General features: G+C 39.2%; 1 protein-coding gene across 1 annotated transcript in view; it reads right to left on the bottom strand.

The window, feature by feature from the left end:
- LOC119417727 (agrin) overlaps positions 1-14,584 on the bottom strand; it is a gene marked incomplete in the record, with an annotated part of 254,818 nt that overhangs the window by 133,035 nt on the left and 107,199 nt on the right. The window contains 1 exon segment of the mRNA XM_037684999.1: positions 4,876-5,100. Coding sequence (XP_037540927.1) covers positions 4,876-5,100 — 225 coding nt within the window.

Below are 14,584 nucleotides of genomic sequence, written 5' to 3'. Positions count from 1 at the left end.
TATATATATATATATATATATTACGTACATTACATAATAACCTACATTTGATTTGATATTTAACAACTCTTTCAGAGTTTATGCTTACCACGCAGCTCTTTAAATTAAGCTGTCGCAAATTATCTTCATGATTGAAGTGCTGTTAAGTAATATTAAGTTAGTGCTCCTTTGTACCACAGTGAAAGTCGTGGAGAGAATTTTTGACCTTGGGTGAAAAAGACACAGAAGCTGCTGGATCCACAAGATGGACATCATGGCCGAGGTGTTTGACATGCAATGACTGAAAACCTCCAGCAAGCTTACAGAACACCACAGCTTTATAACTTTAATCCCAGATTCCTTTTTTCATTGAATTGTGAGTGCTCCTCGGATGATTAGCGAAACGTCTTCAGTTTTAAAAAAAGTCCTGAGGTTTTGTTTTTATCTGTTTTGGGGGGGATTTGCCGTGTCAAGGATAACTGAGAATCTTCACCAGCATTGTTACAGGTAAAAAACAATTACTTCACTTATCCTACACTATTGACGTAAAAAAACACTGTAAGCACTTCACTTTTGATGATCAGATGGAAGCTCAAGACTTGAAAATGTTTCTTTTATTAGAAATAAAGACCTGTACAAAAAAAAACAATTATACACTAATTATATATGCAACATGCATATTTATGCAATATGCATTTGTGGGCTTACCTTGCAGGATCTACATTTCTATAGATCAACTATGATCTACTCTAAATATTTTTAAACATGTCTGTTTGCCATGGAACGGGCAATGGATTCCAGCACCCCAAGGAGTGCCTGACTGAAAGCAGCACTCTGTTCAGCCTCCTGCCTTCGCTGTGCTGCTTCCTCTCTGCGAACATCTGCTTCCTCTCTCCTCAAGGCCATCTCCTCCCTCCTAATGGCTTTCTCCTGCTTCCTCGCTGCTGCAGCTTCTTCTTGCCTTGTTTTGGCATCCTCACAAATAAAATGGAAGTGTTCCTCTCTCTGCTTCCAGTTCATCTCCTCTTGTTCAGTATGCGCAGAAACAAAGCTCTCTGCTGCACTTGTTGATCTGCGCTTTCTATTGCCTAGGAATAACACACAAGAAAATGGCTGTTAGATGATGAAGTACAGGTAGAGTTTTTAAATAAATTATTTACATTAAAGTTCCTGCTAATTTGAAAAGGTGTTTGTTCACAAGATCAGAAATGATTCTGTTCATAAAGCAGTCTAGTACTTTAATGATAGTAAGCAGGTGGGCATAAATAAACTACATGTAGTCATTTACAACGGTTTGTGCTAATTTAGAAAAAGAACAGAGCATCGTTAATCTGAACAAAAATCACTACACCCTGTATAATTTCAATAATAAACTTCATAAATGAAAGTTTAAGTAATAAATGAATAACTAAATTTAACATTTATCCATTACAACTGAATAAACAAGTAGTTTGAATACATGCAAGGTGTTTTACAACAAAAACAAAACAACATTCATATCAACATGATCAATGTGATGTTAAACACAATTGTTGCTTCTTACCTAGTAACGGGTGCTGTTTGGTGCCGCTCTGCTGCGTGTTGCCCGGTGGCGTGCATGTGCCCGGTGGCATGGATGTACTTGGAGCTGGTGTGGTCGGGAAGGGTCAGAAGCGGGGAGGATTGGACAGTCAAAAGCAGAATCTGGCGAACCTTCATGTTCAGTGGGACTTTCTGCATCAAAATAAGAGTGGAAAAACAGCAACAGAGTACAGTTAGCAATGATGCTAACTAATGACGACGTAACCGCGTCAGCCTCGTTTGTTCAGAGTACTTTCAGAAAACGCAAAGAAACGGTTGCATGAGGGAAAGGAAATATGCTTAAAGTAAATAAAATACACTCACCATCAGCTATTAGTTTTTTAAGCTTTCCTCTTTGCTTTGGTGTGCGATGGAAGCCCTGCACCGCCATCTGCGCAGACACCTCTGGAAAAATCGTTTCATTTCGTTTCGTTCCATCTAGCTCGCGCTGCACTTGTTCATCGGCCAGCAAACAGAGAAATGCCTGAACTTCAGCATTCGACCACGGTTGTGCCATGATTATTTGTTTTACCTTATAAAATATTCCAAAATAAGCTCTCCGATTTCTTGTTGTCTGTTATGCGGGTGAAAAAGAAAATGGTGGATTGTGATTTCCGGTGGAAGACTGAATCTCCGCCCTCCACCAATGAATACGCCCCCTGACCAATCAGTGACCTACAGTGCGCTGATGTCACAACTAGACCCTAAAAGAACCAGACCTGGGACCTCAGTGATTTAGGTCCCAAAAATGGGGTGGGTTCCACCACTAGAGGCATTGTTGATAAATCCTGCAATCGGCCACAACTAGTTACATAGGAGTACCAAAAAGACCCGTGGATAAGGGGCTTTAGAGAAGCATCGAGGCCATCTGCTCCCCTGAGCCTCAGCTCTCCCAGGGGAGGAAGGGGCAAACACAGGCGATGGGCCAACTCGTGCCAGATTTACACGACCAGCCTTCTGCCTGTGGATCTACACATCTATCTCTCTCAATCCCCACCGCTCGCTGTTCCCTCCTGAAGGCTTTTGCTGCTCAGAGATGGACTTACTGCTTGTTGTTCTTGCACTCCATCTGGCTTGCCAGAAAAGTAAAAAAGTTGAGCGAGCTGAGCGTAAACAACCATTGCCAGATGATAACAAGGGATGAGCGCACAAAGGAAAAAAAAAAAAAACCAGACGGAAACGACAGCTCTGAAGACCTACTTAGAGAAAACAACAATTCACACCACAGGAATGCCTGCGTGAAACAAAGCAATCTGAAAGAAAAATGAGAATTAGTTGAGGTGTGCCATAAGTAACTGGGGTACATGATGGAAAAACAACAACAACAACAACAGCAACAAAGGTAGTGATAGAAAAACAAAGAATTGAGAACATTTTTTTCATTTAGCCTTTATTTATACAGGTAGTCAGAACAAATGAAGGTAGTAAAATAAGTAAGGGATAAAGTTTGTTTTGAGTAATTTATAAAGTATTTTTGCCTTCTCAAATGTGAACATATAATTTCTCTTCAATGATTTCATCCATAATTAAAGGTCTAGCACTTCTTGCAGAAATTCATATCGCCCACTTTTATGCGGTGTTGATGCTGTTTTGAAGAAGCTTGAAAATAACGATGGGTGTGATCTAAAGCAATATCACAAGATGTCACTAAGTTCAATATCTGTACAGTTGACTGGGTTAGAAACATTTTTGTGTTGGTTAATGTTGATATGTTGAGGTGGCCTTCTTAAGTTGGATTGACTCCAAAAGTCAACTAGTTGTAGATGTTCATCCAACGGTTATTACCTGAAAGTTTTATTAAAATCCATCTACTGGTTCATGAGACATTTTAAGGCTCCAGTATACTCGCGTGGACCTTTTTCTGAGCAGGCTCGACGCGCACTGTCCGCAGAGGGTTGAGACGTCATACTCGAGCGTCCACCCTGAGCAGCTGCAGACCAGCTCCGCAGGCAAAGGGTGTTGACCTTCAGGACAAATTGAGGTCACCGATTGGTCATTTGCTGACACACCTACTGGATTGATTGACAGGTTGCAAAAAAAAAAAAAAAACGAGAGCTGGCAGCCTCAGCCACAGCGGTGTTCTGTGTTTATATGTTGCTAATAAAAAGTTCTTTAAAAAAACAGGGAGCTCTGGCCCTGCAGCCCACACATCAGACCAGCCCACCAGGAAATCTCCAGACCCTCCCGCAGCCACGCTGGACCTGATTTTAATTCGCTCATGACAAATTCCTTAATTTCTCACAATTTCAGTCATGGCGTCAATGGACAAGGAGGAAGAGATCACTCGCCTTTTGGCAAAAACACAAAAGAAAAGGCCATTAAACCAGATCAGGGATGAAGAAGGGGAATTTAATACATTGGTGTCACATACAAAGTAACCCGTCGCCGGGCAGTTTATTGTGCGACACAGAGTACACGAGCGCAGTCGTAAAAATTGAGCTTTGCATGGACATGACCTGCGGGTGTCCACTTCAACTCTATGTGTGAACATCCACGGACTGACGTACACCCGAATATACCGGAGGCTTTACTAACAAACACAAGAGCGCACACACACACACTGGCTAGTGGTTAATATGGCTTCATTCAATCTCTATAAATATTAAGGCTGGGCAATATCTCAATATTTTTAAAATATCGAAATAATTTCATACAAGATGACTATATTGTCTATATCAATAGTTATATGTTGAGTTATAATTAGACTGGAAAATTAGTGTACTTCTTCTTTTCAGGAGAGGATATCGAAGAGCAGCTGAGCAAAAAGTAAAACAATGGCTGTTATTTGGAGATGGTTTGGATTTAAATTGTCAGACGAGCAGCAGAAAAATGTTTTCTGTAGACAATGCCGAAAACAAGTCCCGACAAAAGGTCGGCGCTACGAATCTTTTTCACCATTTGGTACGAAGCATGTGTGAAACTGCAGCTGCAGCTCCGACAGACTTCAGCCTCTTTCCCTGAAACAAGCCACGGTACAAAACTCATTTAGCCGTGCTGTGCCTTATGAGAGGAACAGCGCAACATTAATAAAGCAGCAGCTTATCGTATTGCTAAATACACAGTCCCATTCTCAACTGTGGAACAAGAAGGCTAAAGACAACGAGGCTAACGAACGTCGTGAAGGCGGTGCAGCTGAAGTTCATTTTTTAGACATTTATTTTGTACAGTTGTAGCTGTTTGTTAATAAATGTGCCTGTGCGACAATTGGGACTTGTTACTTTATGGAAAGGAAAAAATAGAGACATATCATATAATTGCCATTCATCTTAAAATAGAGATATTAATTTTGGTCTATATCGCAGACTTAATGAATACATAGCATAAACTTCATCTCACCGCAGTGCCCCTGGTATTGAACTCGTATGTTCTTCTGGTCTTTGCAGGCATGCTGGTGGAGTTCACACTCATTACGGTAGTCCTTTCCATCACTGCCGCACACTGTCTGATCGGGTTTGCCGTCACAGCCGAGGGGGCACATGCATTTGGCTGACATGCCGTCTGACGACTGGACGCAAGTGCTGCCATAGCTGCAAGTCACCTCTGTGCAGGGGTCCTTCAGAGCTGCAAGAGATAAAAGCAATGAAAGCAAGGATTAGCCAAAAGCAAAGAGAGGAGCTTCTCATTGAAGAGAAGTTCTGTCGAGCAGCAGAACGAAGGTCGTTGAATTCTCTCTGTACACTGAAGAGCATCATGAATGGCAAACTATCTTTTCTATGGGACTACTGGTGCACTTTTAGAAGCCCTGCACGTCTATTTGAAGAACTACCAACTCCCACCCCGTACCAACAAGTTGGACTCCTGTTGCAGAGTCGTGTTATTTGGATAAGAAGATTTGCGTTTACAACCATTGATATGCTTGAGCATGCTTTGATTGCCACAGCTGCAAAGCGACCCTCTGAATATTTACCTTTCCGCTAATTTGACCAAAAGGAAAACAGAAAAAAGGAGCAGACAGGTAACACCCCCCCACACACACACACACACACTCTCTTACCCCGAGGACTTTGTTTCCACCTTAATTAAGCAGCGTGCCACTTGTTGCTAAGTGGTTTATTCTAATGATGCGAGAGGGTGCGACTTTTAATTTTGTCTGCAGTCACAACCAGTTGGGGCATTTTTGTGGGGATTGACAAAAAAAAAGGCAGCTGTGAGATTACAATCGTTGTCATTTCACTGCGCGATACATATTTATGACTGTCATGGACAAACACGCTCTCCCATGAGACAGAAGCCGAGTGGCTTCTCTCATTTCCTAAGCCTGACTTCTTTTTTTTTTTTTTTTTTAATGATAAATATTTACTCCCATCTGATATCATCCCGTTTTTGTTACATGCCGCATCGATGGATTTCATTTGAAAGCGGAGATACATTTTTCTTTGTATTTTTTCTTGATTTTTTCATGCCCTACCTCCAAAGACTGAAGCAAAATGTCTTTCTGGAAAATTCAATACTTGCCCCCGGGATGTAAAGCCACTGCCTGGTTAAGACGAAGACAGGAATGTGTGCAGCGATATGTATATTATGAATGTGTGCGGAGACAGGAGTGCTATAAGGAGAACTATTGATCAAAGGATTCTCCTACCTTGCTTTCCTCATCTTCATGACATGTTTCCTCCTTTTTTTCCTCCCGTTCTCCTGTCAAGTTCTTTTGAGGTCTGGTGCCTCAGACTCACTAATGAACACTTTTTTTTTTCTTCCATTTTGTATTTGTGCTGTATTGCAGGAAGAACTTTAAAACTGCCTCTAGACCTAATTCCATAAATGTCTTCAAAATAAAGTACTAAATTACAGCTCTAACCAAAGGAGACTGGTGCAAAGTGACTTGCTGAAGTCAAAAATGATTACTGAAAATCATAAGTTATTGTGAGCCACTGATGACAGCCTGATGGCTGCCTGTGTGAACCAGATAGTCATTGTGATGCTTTGTGTCTGATCGTGGGAACAATGAGGCGCTGATGACCTCTGGGATACCGAGCTGCCGGAACAACCTTGTTTATTCTGCTAGGGCCATTTCAAATCACGGCAGCAGCAAGTACACAAAGGCTCTAACATGTGCAAAACATTTCATGTCATGCTGCAAGTTTTGAGAAATAGCCTTCAAAGCCTAATGCTTTAATATACCTGCTGCTGGGAATGGAAGGTGTATTTAAACAGAGCTTGTCAAAGAGCTTAAGGTTTCTGTAAAATGCAGCTTGTTTTGGTGGAAGTGACAGTAACAGCTGCTGGCGAACAGGAAGAAAATGAGGGAGGGAGCCGACGAGCTTCCTCTGCAGTAAAGAGGGTCTCCTGATTATTTGCTGGTAGTAAACAGCATCCTCTTTGCACTTTTTGATCTCATTGAATAATGGCATGGGCTTCCTCTCAGTTCCCAACTTGCTTTCCTCTGAGCAGAGCCGAACAGGCAAAGAGGGGCGGAGTAAGAAGCGCTGGAGTGAGGTAGTATGGAAAAGAGAGGTGGTGGTGGGGCTCTTGATTTAAATGCTAACAGGGGCCAATTTGGATATGAAGCGTAGCCTCGACGGGGAGTTAGTGCAGATAAGTCACCCTTCTCAGACCCAGACAAGCAGACAAATTGCCTGGGCAAATGTGATAGGTGTAACGAGCACAAATGAGAAAAAATGTAAAAAATAAAAAATACATGCTCACTGCAGCAAACCTCTGGGAGTATATTTTCTCATTATCATTATGTGAAAGGTGGCAAAAGAAGAAGAGAATGCAGGGAGAGCTAAATAAAAGTCAGCAGAGCTGTCTTCAGAAAATTAGAATGCCAATTAGATCAGTCTCCTTTGCTGGAGTGAAGCGCAGCAAGTTTTAGACTGCAAAGATAATGAGAAAAAGATAAGAATACTGACAGACAGATATAGGCACGGAGTGACACTGTAGCAATGAAATCCACAAATATGCTCAAATCCAAGGTGATGGTTTTTAGTGTTTGACTGTGGGAAGAAGCAACTCAAAGTAACTACCTGCATTCTGAGATGATGCTATGCAAATACTCTTATGTATGTTTAATGAACATCAATTAAACTTAGTAAAATTCTAAATGTTGTAACATACAGCTTATCGATCAGACTGATTAGCTGACATTTTTAGATAATCACCAGCAGATTCTGGAACACAAAAATATAAATACAGATAGCTCTGCAGCGCTCGCCTTGTTACTGTGCCCCCATTTTGTCAAGTTTCCTTTTAGTCTGTGAAAATCTTTTTGAACGTTGCATTTATTATTTCTTTATTCGAGGCCTTGCATTTATTATATATCATTTGCAGTGTTTCATAAAGAAGTTTTAGATTAAGATAATCACATGTTGAGAAAAGCCGTAGCTGGAGCCGTTTGCATCGAAACTTAAAAAAAAAAAAAAAAAAAAAAAAGAGTTTTGCATTATTGTGAGAACTCCAGCTCAGACTGTGTGACTCACAACTACCCTCATGTAAAACTTCAGCTCCATATCTGTAGGCTGAAGAAGGTGAAGGCTGCACAGAAGTCTGTTGGAGTCAGCCTCCCCACCATCACAGACATCTACACCTCCAGATGCAGGAAGAGGGCCACCTGCATCATGAAGGACCTCACTCATCCAGCACACACTTTTTGTCCCGCTCTCTTCAGGCAGTAGGTTGAGGAGCATTAAGTGCAGAACAACTAGGTTGAGGAACAGCTTCTTCCCTGAGACTGTTAGACTCCTGAATCCCTAACCAGACAAATCACTGTAATGCTACTTGATTGCTGACATGTGCTGCTGACTATCTATACTGCTGATCTCATGCTGCTGATTTATTTCATGTTACTGTGTTCATTCATCCTCATCTGCTCACACAGACTCATGTTCGTGCTGCCGCTGTTTGGTGCATTGTTTTGTACTATTTGTGCTTAGTATTTTCTTAGTTTAGTGAATTTCTTAGTTCATATCTTAGCTCTTAATAGTTTTTCTTCACAATTGGTATTTTTGTTGGGATGTAACTGGGACCCTGTGTACATTGTTTTGTTCCACCACATGTACCACATGTGGTGTGAATGACAATAAAGACACACTGACCTTGTAAATTTGATGGAGTTACAGACATTTTGTGTTGACTAATATACATTATCTCTGGCAGCCATCTTGAAATTGGACTGGATTCGAAGGTTAATCAGTTACGGAGATCAATCCAGTGATTAGTTTCTGAAAGCTTATATATATATATATATATATATATATATATATATATATATATATTAATCATAAAGTGGTAAATATTTTACTGAAAGACAGACAGAGTTGACTCCATATAGATAATGCAATAAATAAATAAATATAACGGTTAAACAATGATCTTACACAAATTGTTAGTGCTCACAATGCACCCCCTTCACGTTCTCAGACATTAAATGTCTTATTAGTTGTTATCATTCCCATAGGTTGCGTTCAGACAGTCCCTCCTGTACCTCCTAGTAGGTTTAAAGGTACGTTCTTATCGCTGATAATATGTCAAGGCCAAGGGCCAGGGGGTTAAGTTTAGGGTCAGTGCTCTGGGTCAGGTGCAAGGTTAGGTTTAGGAAAAGGGTTAAATAAAGCAAATGAAAAAAAAAGCTTTGAGACGAGGCAAAGCTGCAGATTATCAGTGATAATAATGTGCTTTTAAACCTACTAGGAGGTAGGAGAGACAGTCTAATGCAGCCTATGGGGATGATAACAACTAATAATGGTCATTTATGGGGAGTGGTGGCGCAGAGGTTAGAGAGGTGGGCTTGTGATCCGAAGATCGCCAGTTCACGCCCCGGCCCCGACAACATCAAAAATTGTGGGTGGGGCAGGTGAAACACCCACACTTGCCCCCACCCTCATTCGCCCCACTCTGGGCCCATGAGCAAGGCCCTTAACCCCCACCATGTGCTCCCTAAAAAAAAAAAAAAACAGGTCTCTCTTGAAAATGAGTTCTCGTGGCTCAATGAGACTAACCTGGGTAAATAAAGGCTAAATGAAAAAAAAAAAAAAAAAATTAATGGGCTGATAACATTTGAAGCCACTGCAGAATATGTGTTGGAGATCAGTCTCAGCTACTACCACGTCAAGTTTTAGCTCAATGTCTGTGATTTATTTTTCTAGGGTTTATCCATTTTAAAGATCAGTTGTCTGTGGCAGCCAGCTTGACTTGTGTTGCTCCAAAGGTTAATCATTTGTTGATATACATCCAATTATTACTCTCCAAGTTTCATTAACATTTGGCCAGTGATTCATGAGACACGCACCCCCCAACAACACACACACACACACACACCGGTGGGTAATAAACACACTGCAGACAGATCAGATTGCAGATCACTCATGATACAATTGCGCAAATAAATGTTTATCATAGTTTATTTTTTGTCCTATATGTGATCACAATGCAGTTCCTGCATTTTATCAGAGGAAAAACTAGTAAATAAATAAATAAATAAAATGGGAATGATAGTGACTCAAGTAGCCACCAGGCACTCAGCAATTGTCTTAGAAAAGCCCAAATCAGTCAAAAAAAAAAGTATTTCCCCCTAAGTTTTAGCTTATTTTAAAATCAATCTTTTTTTGTTAGCAATTTGTGTTAATTTCTGTCATTTTTGTGTTTTTATTGGCTCTTTTCACTGAACAAATGCAGCAGTTCTGATAACAAGCCTGCAGTTTTTAAATGGACAGACTTCTAGAGCATATCAACAATCAGCAGGATTTCTGTTTTAAATTAGAAATCTCCTATTGGCTCATTTTTAGGGACATGTTGTGCCTGGTCTACCTGTGTGCCTAATTATAAATTTGCAAGCTGTGAATTTACAAACGATCCCATGAACGTGATCCTAGATCAGGTAGATCGGTGCTCTAAATCACGACAGGAATCAGTCAGTGGTTTTCTGGAGCCGTGGAGACGAGAAAGAAACTCTCAACTAATAAGTCTTGCTTATTTTTCATGGCGTGCCTCCAGATTCTTTATGGCTACAGGTAAAGTTGATTGCAAAGCAGGCATGGAGAGACGAAAACACTTAGCTAAATTAGCTTTGTCTGAGCTTTCTAAGCTCGAGTTTGTAAATAATCAAACACAAGTATAACTTACTGAGTTCTAGGAGAAAGAAAATCAATTCGAGTTGCTGTGAAAGTGGAGTTGACAGATTTATAGATCTGTCTGAGGCTATAGATCAGACGCTGCACAGTGCTTCGGCACCTTTGTGGGTGAAAACAACTCTTCGATTTTGATTGGCGGTCAAGTTGCTGAGATGTTTGTTAATAAAACAGCTTTAAATAAGAGTACGGCACTGCTTTGAAGCTTGCAGATGCCCAAATAATAAGGGCTCATAATATTGCTGCCTGTCAATCTATAGATTCTTAGTATAAAAAAAAAAAAAATCATGTATTACATTTAAAGATTGCTCCTACATACTTGTCTGTCTCCATCAGAGTGGACAAATGATGCCATCGAGTCACTTAATGGGTCCTTTTCTCACATCTAGATTTATATTATCTCATGGGGTTTTGTCTGCCTACAAACACATTTTCTGTCACCAAGAAGCTCCACTTCATACTTCAGTTGTATATCCAGTACTGATGTTGCTTTAAACTAGTGATGGGTCCTACTGTGCTGAAGCTTCGGAGCGTGTGTCGAGAAATCCCAAACGTTTTCAGGGAAGCGCGGACCGAGGCTTGTGTCATAAGGTCGAGTGACGTCACCGATGAGGTCTGAAGCCTTGTTGAAACAAGGATTAGAGTTTTGGCGCACTTCATTAGCTTATATAAATTAAATGGAACCCCGCAAAACCTGTGTGCACCTGACCTGTTTTAGACCTTAATTGTTAGTATTTTTATATTTTCTGTTTTTTTTGGAGATCTTGTGTGATTCCTTGTATACGTTTCTTTGTACTGAAACTCTGGCACAACAATTTCCTGCGGGATCAATAAAGTTCTATCTTATCTTCTTATCTTATCTTATTGTATCTTATCGTATCATATTGTATCTTATCTCATCTTATTGTATCTTGACATATCTTATCTTATCGTATCATATTGTATCTTATCTTATTGTATCTTATCATATCTTATCTTACCATATCTTATCATATTGTATCTTATCTTATCATATTGTATCTTATCTTATTGTATCTTATCTTATCATATCATATCATATCATATCATATCTTATCTTATCGTATTGTATCTTATCTTATTGTATCTTATCATATCATATCTTATCTTATCTCATCTTATCATATCATATCATATCATATCTTATCGTATCTTATTGTATCTTATCGTATCATATCTTATCATATCATATCATATCATATCTTATCTTATATCATATCTTATCTTATCATATCTTATCATATCGTATCTTATCGTATCTTATCTCATCTTATCATTTTGTATCGTATCTTATCTTAACATATAGTATTAACCTTTATTTAATGAGGCAAATTGCATTGAGATCACAAATCTCTTTTCTTTTGCAAGAGAAGACTGGACCGATACTGACATGTGGCACTACTACAGTATTCTGAAAAGTGCCTTTTAAGAGGACTAAAACCTTTTTTGTTTCTCCGTTCTTTTATTTTCTTGTGATTGCTTTGCACATGTAGGATGACAGTTGCAGAGTGCATTACAAATATAATTTATTATAATTACAGTTATTATTTTTTTATTTTATTACTGTTTTTGTTACATTCACATATTAGTTTTTTCCATTCCAAGCCGAGTCGGGTTGTGTTCCAAAGACCTGGCGTCAGATTTGTTAAGTAACCATGATAATAATGACAATAACAATATTATATTAAACTCATACGCATCAAAATATGAAGACAACTATAATTGCACATGTTGATTGAGTTTTGTACCTTTTAATCACAATGAAGTATAATCTCATCTAATGTAATCCCAGAGGGAAGAAAGGAGGAGCTGGATGAGACTTTGGTTTGTTCGAGACAAACAGCCAGCGTAGTCAAAGACAACCGCTTCAGGGACTTTGCTGCAAAATTAGATCAAACTCATGTTCTCTGTACCAGAAAGATATTTATGGTGGCATGGATAAAATATGACTAGTGTTTAAGTATATAATCATTAATTTTTTCTTCCCTTTAGGCTGTTAAGGCCATGACTGAAGCCAAAAAGCAAAACTAATAGAGCAAAGCTGAGGTCCAGAAAGTTCCTGCAGCGAGTCTGACAGTGAATGTGTGGACGGTATTAAAGAGAGAAACCGACCGAGTCCAAGCTCAGAACATTAAATACTTATTAATAAAAATGACAATTAACCGCAGTATTCATAGGTATATTCACTGTCCCACCACTGCATTTTTAACATCTAATGACAGAAATTATACTAACATGTTTATTATTTATTTATTTATTTATTTCGGCTGCTCCCTTCTTCAGGGGTCGCCACAGCGAACTCACTCGCACCAAGACTTGGAAATCCTTTTTACACCGGATGCCCTTCCTGATGCAACCACAGACCACCGAGCTGCCACAGCCCTCTGTGTGGAGCAGAGAGCTGCTCTCTAGGGGGAGCAGATGATGGGGGTTAAGGGCCCAGAGTGGGGCAAATGAGGGTGGAGGCAGGTGTGGGTGTTTCACATTTTCACCCACATTTTGATGTTGTTTGTACTGGGAGTTCAACCGGCGATCGTCCTATCACAGGCCCACTCACCTCTGCGCCACCACTCCCTAAATTATTTTTCTCGTATGTTGTTGTATGTTTGTTATATATAAATAAATAAATCCATCCATCTTGCAAACATCAAAATTTACATGAAGAAAATACACAAAATTAAATTTAGGCGTTTAAATTTATTTTCAAGAAGAGGCTATCACAAGTAGCCTAGTTGAAATTACAAAATCGACCAGCGGGAGGGGTAGTGTGCACACGAAGCCTCGAGAAATGAAGCCATTTTTGAATTAATTGGAATAAAAGCTTCATGGATCACGAAGCTTCATCTGGCCATCATTACTTTAAACTACAAAAAATTGTGATTATATTGAAGCTAACCAGCGAACACTACAACGTTTTAAACTACCGAGAAACGAGGTTTACTTGCGCAACATTGTCTGTCACACGACCAAATTTCTGTAATTGCAATGAAATCATAATCTTCAGTAACAATAATCTACAATGATTAAATAACAATGGCACAGTGTGAGGTGTAAAGATGGATGGTTGGAGCCAGGACTGCAGGTTAGCAAGCATATTAGCAAAAATATTAATAAATAACACAAAACAAAACAAACAGACAAGTGAAAAAAAGAAAAACAAGTTTGAGCAAGAGTCTGATTTGCACACAAGGATCTGACAAAGATGGGCAGAAAAAAAAAATCAGGCAGCTTTTATCAACAGGGATGGATGATTAGGAAGTGAGAGCAGGTGAGCTGATTACAGATTGTAGATGTGCGTGTGACCACCATTACAGGTGGAGAGAAACTCTGAGCAGAGCTGGCAGAAATGAACATTGGAAAAAAAAAACCTGATAAACATCAGGACAAAAGACATGACAATATGTTGTGCTAAAAAAAAAAGTTAATTCCAAACTGTCATGTACTTTTACACACCGTCTCCTGTCAATCTGTGGAAACAGAACTGAATTCTTCCCCTCTATAATAGTGTTTTATATCATACGTATAAGATGAACCAATATCACCTAACAATAGGACAACTCTTATTAATAAACTGTTAATAATGTGTGTAATATTTAGGTTGTAAACTATTAAACTATTAACAGGCAGTTACTGTTCTTTCTGCACTCTTCAGCGTTGCCGTTTACCCAGATGAGTTAGTCTTCTTCATCAGTGGTAAAGGTTACATCAAACATCTGTCCAGACCATCTTCATAAAAACTTACAAGTTGATTGACAAATAAATTAATTAAGTTAAGCGATGGGATATACTAATCAGGATAACGAAAAATATTAGCTTTTGTTACTACAGATCATGTGTGTATTGATACTAATACTGATATTGTGATATTCTAGATAAATATAAAAGTCACGTTTTCCCTCTATAGTAATGTTTTATATCATATATATATATATATATATATATATATATATATATATATATAT

The sequence above is a fragment of the Nematolebias whitei genome, chromosome 11, assembly GCF_014905685.2.
Source record: "Nematolebias whitei isolate Nwh7 chromosome 11, NemWhi1, whole genome shotgun sequence".
Taxonomy (NCBI): Eukaryota; Metazoa; Chordata; class Actinopteri; order Cyprinodontiformes; family Rivulidae; genus Nematolebias; species Nematolebias whitei.
Note: the sequence above shows the minus strand (reverse complement) of the source record. Positions and strands in the feature narration are given on the sequence as shown.